Genomic DNA, 7,134 nt, shown 5'->3' on the forward strand with positions numbered 1-7,134 from the left:
TATCAATATTAATTTGTCATATAAATATGACGCAAGACAATATAGCCTCATGTCACTTGCTTGCACCGGATGCTGAAGCAAATTGTTTTCAACTACATTCCATTCTAAAGACTCAGTTTGGAAGGAATATGAATATAAATACGTAGATTGCAAAACTTTACATTTTATATTATATATATATATATATTTGTATTTGTATTTTTTTCAATCGGCTGAATTTGAAAGGAGTATAAGTATCCATTTATAAAATATAATCTCTTGCATTTTATATTATTTTGTATGTATTTATGTCAAGAGCAACGCCAAGCTATTAATAGGTTGGGTCTGACTTGTGGAATGGGCAGTCCCGATCCAATTAAATCATGACACATAAAAAAAAAAAAACTAAACCGGATAATTGGGGTATGGCCTGATTAGCCCTGATTATACTTGACATTTATGAATATCTATATTCTAACAGCTTATAATTTCATTTTTGAAAATATAACTTTTGCTTCGACTAAAATTCATATATCCTATATGAAATTTGTCTTTTTAGACATAAAATATGAAAATAATTACAAAATAAACCCTTATATATCATTGATTGCATAATTAGTTTGGGTATTTACTTTATTTTGAAGAGAAAAAAGAATAGGGCTATCAACGGGTCATGTCTAGGTAAGATTCAGGTAGAACCAGTTATAATCATCGGAACAAAATCATAGACCTCGTACCTTCTTGATTAATAGTTTGGTCTATATAGTCTAGACCTGATAGACTGGATTGTATTAAAAACTGTATTTTTTATAGGAATAATAACTTAAAATTTAAATTTTGTTAATATAACCTTAATAAAAGTGATAGAGAAATATTAAATTATTTATATGTTAATTAAATTAAACATTTATAATTAATATTACCTTATTTATTATCTATCAAATTTACCTTTTCAAACATAAAATACCATAAAAATTATACAAAAATGAATAAAATATTATATATTTAATAAAATAATCGATTTCAGGTCTAAATTTATATGAGAAAGCAAAAATTGAAAACAACTCAATTATTAATTAAGACAAAATCATGGAATCAAAACCATTCTAATCGGTTCGGTTGGTTTGAGTCCATTGGATAGACCCGACTCATTGATAGCCTGAAAAGCGGTCCCAACCGGCCAACCCAGAACCACAACTCGTATAATTGGTTCGGTTACATCGGATTAGAGCCAGCCCATTAATGTTGTAGCTAGGAATCAACCATACGATCATATATGATCCTTATTCCTCAGCATAGACTGTCTGCATTTTACTTTGGGTATAGGCCACGTTGTATGGTGTCTTCGCTTGTTTCGTGTTTGACTTCAATTGGTCAAGAATCCTTAGTGGGTCCAGTTGACACGTGTAGCAATCATAAGGATGGAGGAATATGCAAGCGCCCGGACCCAGAAGTTACGTGGGGCCGCCGACACGGACGCCGGATGGATTGGGGACCTTGGGGTGGGATGGTGGGTGGTTAGTTGGTTAGTTGTTGATGCCTTTAAAAGAAATTTTGTTTTGTTCTCCGCCGTTTGATTGTAATAATCTAATCTCATCCTTTTGTCCGTGTTAACCAAGCCGATGACCATGTCATCACATCGAATAGTACAAAAGAAAATGACGTGTGAGTGAGAAGAAACAAATATCATATGAAATGCTCAAGCATCGAGAATGATGCGAGAGGGAGAGAGGGGCAGATGGGGCCATCATCTTCATCAATCTCATACACGTCCGTGATGGACTCTCCTGCATAAAAATTTCTGTGAATCCAAAACTAGAAGATCTTGGTCCTTGGATTCGGAAGGTTCGGATCTAAACCAAGAAGTAACCAACTACTATGCATCTACGGTACAAGGAGATGTTCTGTATAGTACCAACTACCTTACTACCAAGTACTAACTCAAGTCTCTGTGAGATTTTAACACCGATGATGATGATAGCCTCAATCATCTTGACCGTCCATCAACATCACGAGGATGAAGTCAGGTAATTCTCGGTTCCCACTTCTCACCACACACACATAGGAAACAAGAGACTTTTCAAGTTTAAACAGGGGTAATAGTGTAATTGTGGTGAGAACAGCATCCTATCTTGCGTCGCGACCGTAGATTTGCCACAACGATCATCATTTCTTTATTATTTATTTGTTTCTAATTTTATATTTTATTACTATTTTAGTGTTAATAGTGCTGCAAAAAAATTCGGTCATTATTTTCTGGTTTTCCCTTCTAATATCTTGTTTCTAATCTCTCTCTCTCCCTCTCTCTCTCTCTCTCTATTCATAATTTCATATTTCGTTTCTCCGTCTCCAGCAGAGACACTTCGTCCTCTTCTTTCTCTCTCTGCCATGGTCCTGTACATCCGAAAGCGAAACCAGTGCTCAAAACCGCTGGCGGATTTTAGATATTGAGAATGGGGAAGACCACCAAGTGGTTTCGAGGACTGTTAGGGGGAAAGAAAGCAGAGCCGCCGGCCGGGGCCGGTGTGTCAGGGGGAAAGCCGGCGAAGGAGAAGAAGAAGTGGAGTTTCGTCAGATCTTTCAGGGACAAGGAGCGTGCTGTGCCAGCGACTGTGAATGGGGGAGAAAGGAAGGGGTCGTACAGGGAAGGAGCTTCGTGTTCGTACGTGGACGGTGTTGATCAGAACAAACACGCTATAGCCGTTGCCGCGGCAACTGCTGCTGTGGCTGAGGCCGCAGTAGCCGCAGCCCAGGCCGCTGCCGCGGTTGTGAAATTGACGAGTAGTGGGCGGTGCGCCACCGCGTACGTTAGCAGCAACAGTGGGAGGAGAGAAGTGTGGGCTGCTGTTAAGATTCAAGCAACTTTTCGAGGTTATCTGGTTAGTGAGTATTCATTTCTTCCATTCTGTTTTTTCCGACTAAGACGTTTCTTGAAATTTTCCGAAATCACGCCAATGCTCCATCTCCAGAGCCGAATGGTCGTGATTTTCTCGTCTTCGGTCTTGAAATCAGAATAAATACGAAAAGAAAACAAATGGGGGCAAAACTGCTAGCTTTGGCCGAGTAGAGAACCAAAATTCACCACTATTCTTCAAACAAGACTCTGAAGTAGCTTACGGAGAACCTGTTTCTGCTCTTAGGCAATTCTTTCATTTGACAAGTTCAATCTGGTTTAATCTTTTGGTTTACTAATTTCACGCATTGTCCATAAAAGCGTTTCTTCTTTCCATGATTTCGCGGGTATTCTGCATTTCTTTAAAACGAGTGTTTCCTTGCCGCGTTCTTCGTTTTTCGAACCTTGGGCAAATTGGCACACTATTTTTCCATGTATCTTCTTTCCATGTTTTGGGTCTGTTTCTGGTCGACACGCTATCCATTGCTCTCTACGACTGAAAGATCTGAGACAGCGGGATAAGGGTTCGTCTGTGGATGCAGTGTTCGGAGTCCAGCATTTTTCTTTGTAATGGCCATTATTGCTGTCCGATTGTGGTTTTGATTCGAAAAACTTGGACAAAAGCACCAGGCAATAACGTGTTAGATAGTCTGAGAGAGGGTTTCCGATCCCCTGAACTTTAACTTTTACCTTCTTTCTATGTTTGGGGGGCCGGGGGACTGAGGAGCTCCTTTTCTGCTTTTTGTTTCCGTAACTTTTGTTTTTTCGCCATTAGAGAGATCAGAGAAGTCAATTCTTGTTATCCGAAAGTAAATGGTTTTGGTAATCGTCTTTTCCCGTTTTAATTCGGTTCCTGAATGGGTGTTATCTGACTCTGTTTCTGATCATAACTCCAGTTTCTTACTAATCTCCGTTAATGGACACTGGAAACGCTCTGCTTAATTAAGAGTACAGTCTATGCGTCTATGCAAGACGAATCAGTTGACCTGTTTTTAGGAGGTAAATGGATGGAATTTACAATTTTACAGAGCAGGATTACACGTGTCTTTGTGAAACCATGACCTTAGGAGGGCATATATGTCATTTTGGGAATGGTTGCCAGTTGGCTTATTTTATTACGTAGAGAAATTAGTCTGATCTCGTGCTTAGCTTCCTCTTCTTTTTTTTTTAAAAAAAAATTCCTGTGTGGGCCGGCGTGCGAGATGAGATGTCATTGTCTTCCTGGATGTCAGACTTTTCCAATGTTAAAGAGTTGTTGAGTAAATGATTTCGCCCAACGCGCTTCTTTGCTTTTAAAAAATTTTCAGTGAGGCAAAGCATTTCTTTTCTCAAAAGCAATACTGGTGACGTGATTTCGCGCCATCAGAAAAAGTCTTTAATTTATGAACTTTGATCAGTGTGATTCAGTTCCAGTGTTTGATTTTGATTGGGTTGGTGGTGGTAATTGTTGGAACTTGATGTTTGGGTGTAAAGGCGAGGAGGGCTTTGCGGGCATTGAAGGGGCTGGTGAAGCTTCAGGCGCTGGTAAGGGGCCACATTGTTCGAAAGGGGATGGCAGAGCAGTTAAGGTGTCTGCAGGCGCTGGTACGAGCCCAGGCACGAGCTCGAGCGGGTCGAGTCCTTGGCTCTGAAACTCGGCATACCTACAGCAAGCACTCACTCTCTCACCACCCTGTAAGCAGGCTTTACTTCTCCCGCTTTTTGCATTGAGTGCTCTTCTTTTTCTGGCTTCCTTCGTAGTTTTATATTTGGCGCTTCAGATGCTTTACAGCTCTATACTGCTATTGGTACTCTGTCATGGATTAAAAACGTTTGTCTATTATAATGTGGAAGTGATGGATGAACAGAATAACAGTAGGCCCCCACAAAAGCATATTGCGTCGTGGGTTGTGGGTTGGGATTATAAATGTAATTTGTCTCTGAATTTAGCAAGAATTTGAGTCATTTGTGATGGATGACACACTGGTCTGAAATGATGAAGATCATCGGTCCATTGGTCCTTTGTTGTTAACTTTTGATTGAAATTGTTGAAAGAGGTGGACTTTCTGCCTTTCTGGTATTTGTTTTTCTTCAAAAGTTTTCTTATCAAATATAAACAAAAACCATGGATGATTTGTTATCTCATCTTGTTGCAGGGCCCTGCAACCCCTGAGAAATATGAACATTCAATCCGGGCCAGCAGTACCAGATATGACCGGACTTCGACACTCAGGGTATGGACTACTGTATTATGTGTATCCTTCTGTGTATATTACATATAGCCAAATGCTTATTGCCTCAGTTCTTGCCATGCACAGAGGAACAGCCCAAAGCCAAATAACTGGGACATAAACAACAATGAAAAAGCACACGGAGGTCCAAATTGGTCCTTTCTGAGAAATGGGCCGACGGATGATGAGAAAAATGACAAGATCCTTGAAATAGATACCGGAAAACCTCATCTGAACTCAAGGAGGCATAACATACACACTTTGGCCTCAGATAGGAACAGTCAAAGCTTCACCACCACATTGGAATCACTGTCAAAGGACTCTGCCACAGCTCAGCTGTCGATTCCGAGCCCATCATCCGGTGAAGTACAGTCTTTGAGCCCTCTGAAGTTCTCCTACGAGGTTGATGACAGTGCTAGTAACAGCCCTCAGTTTCTTTCTGCGTCTTCGCGGCCTGGTAGTGCCAGGAGAGGCCCCTTCACGCCAAGTAGGAGTGACTGCTCCAGAAGCTTCTTGAGTGGGTACAGTGACTATCCTAATTACATGGCAAATACTGAATCATCCAAGGCCAAGGTCAGATCCCTTAGTGCACCCAAGCAACGGCCCGAGTTTGAGAAGTCTAGCTCGACCAAAAGGTTTTCTGTTCATGGGCCTGGCTTGGGGGATTCCAGATCAAGTTCACAGAGGGCTTCGGTTCTGCACGCCAACTTCACCAGCAAAGCGTACCCTGGTTCAGGGCGGTTGGATAGGCTTGGAATGCCATATCGTGGGGATTCTGTTGGCTCTAGTGGTGTATACCGCAACAGATACTAATATTTGTCGTGGAATCAAAGTTTTTCTGCTTTTTGTTTTTATGGCTTCTTGTGAATTGGGCTTGGATCATGCTCACTGTTGAGTCAAGACTTGTGTGATCTTTTAATCTATACCAGATTGAGCTTGTTGTTGGTTGCTAATAACTGGGTTCTACTTGTTTGATAGTTGTTCCTAACCAGAGTTCAGTTTCGCTAAACAGAAACTGAACTCCATTGACTATCCAGGTGGGTTCCCCCCTTAAACGATTATGATAGTCCAACGAGGGAGGATGGACATTTGGGCGGGTCAAAACTCAAAGCAAACAGGACCAATTCGGAAGACGTAGACTGGTAGTACCAAGTACCTCCCATGGTTTCTCTCTTTTATCTTCTCTTTTCATACCTAAGTTTCCAACTTTCGATTCCTTGGTGAGTGGTGACCTCTCTCTCTCTCTCTCTCTCCTTATCTGCGCTGGGTGAGTTAAAAAGTTAAACCGTGAGTTCTCCTCCTCCGTACCTAGTTACCCAGTACAGAAATGGTTTTTAGGGGCAGTTGGCTTTGTCGTAACTCGTGAGAATGCGTCCTGCAGTTTACCGTGGGACCGGGTAGGAGACGTATTTGTCATGAGGTGTCAAGATCAGTTCCCCTTGCCGGCAGCTGATCAGATCACGAAGGAGAAGTTGTGAATGCGGGAGAAGATTCTTGTTATGAAATTGTCGGTGGTCGTCTCAGGCCGACCAGCTCAATGCCGGTTCCTCCACGGCCTTGGACCCTGGAGGCCGACCAGCTCAATACATTAAATGCTTCTTTCTCCTCCTGTATGACTGTATGAACACGCATACAGAAGTATGCTGTTTATAAGATCCATTGGATTGTAATCTCTTGTTGTGGGGACACAAGAAAAGAAAGCTCAAAATCTTTTAAGGTGGCAGATAGATTGGTGGGGGCGGAGTGGGGCGTTGTGAGGCGAGACGTTGTGGGGCGGGGATGTGAACTCGGTGGTTGGGATCAAAATCCCACATTTATCGGAGTTTTGGGAATTGGACTCTTAACACGAGGTTCTTATTTGACGACGTATCCATGTTCCAACTTCCAACGTGAGCTTCGGACCCACTAAGATGATTACCATCGAATGTGTTCTGTAGCTGAATTGATCGGAATGCGGGTCCCCCTGTCTCCTTATTACTGTGCTTAGTCGTCGTCCAATCTAACAAGCGCTCCATCGCTCACGAGCGTATCTTACGATCAACAGTTGCTGAA

The 7,134-nt window shown here is 41.8% G+C and overlaps 1 protein-coding gene across 1 annotated transcript; it reads left to right on the forward strand.

Annotated features, from left to right (window-relative positions):
* The first annotated feature begins 2,224 nt into the window (after positions 1-2,224).
* Positions 2,225-6,035, forward strand: LOC104612721 (protein IQ-DOMAIN 22-like). The gene is made up of 4 exons (XM_010280268.3): positions 2,225-2,858; positions 4,346-4,546; positions 5,008-5,085; positions 5,170-6,035. The coding sequence occupies exons 1-4, from the start codon at positions 2,433-2,435 to the stop codon at positions 5,893-5,895; spliced, it is 1,431 nt and encodes a 476-aa protein (XP_010278570.1). The 5' UTR covers positions 2,225-2,432; the 3' UTR covers positions 5,896-6,035.
* Positions 6,036-7,134: the final 1,099 nt, after the last annotated feature.

The sequence above is a fragment of the Nelumbo nucifera genome, chromosome 6 (genome assembly GCF_055504915.1).
Source record: "Nelumbo nucifera cultivar China Antique chromosome 6, China Antique-T2T, whole genome shotgun sequence".
In the NCBI taxonomy this organism is placed as follows: Eukaryota; Viridiplantae; Streptophyta; class Magnoliopsida; order Proteales; family Nelumbonaceae; genus Nelumbo; species Nelumbo nucifera.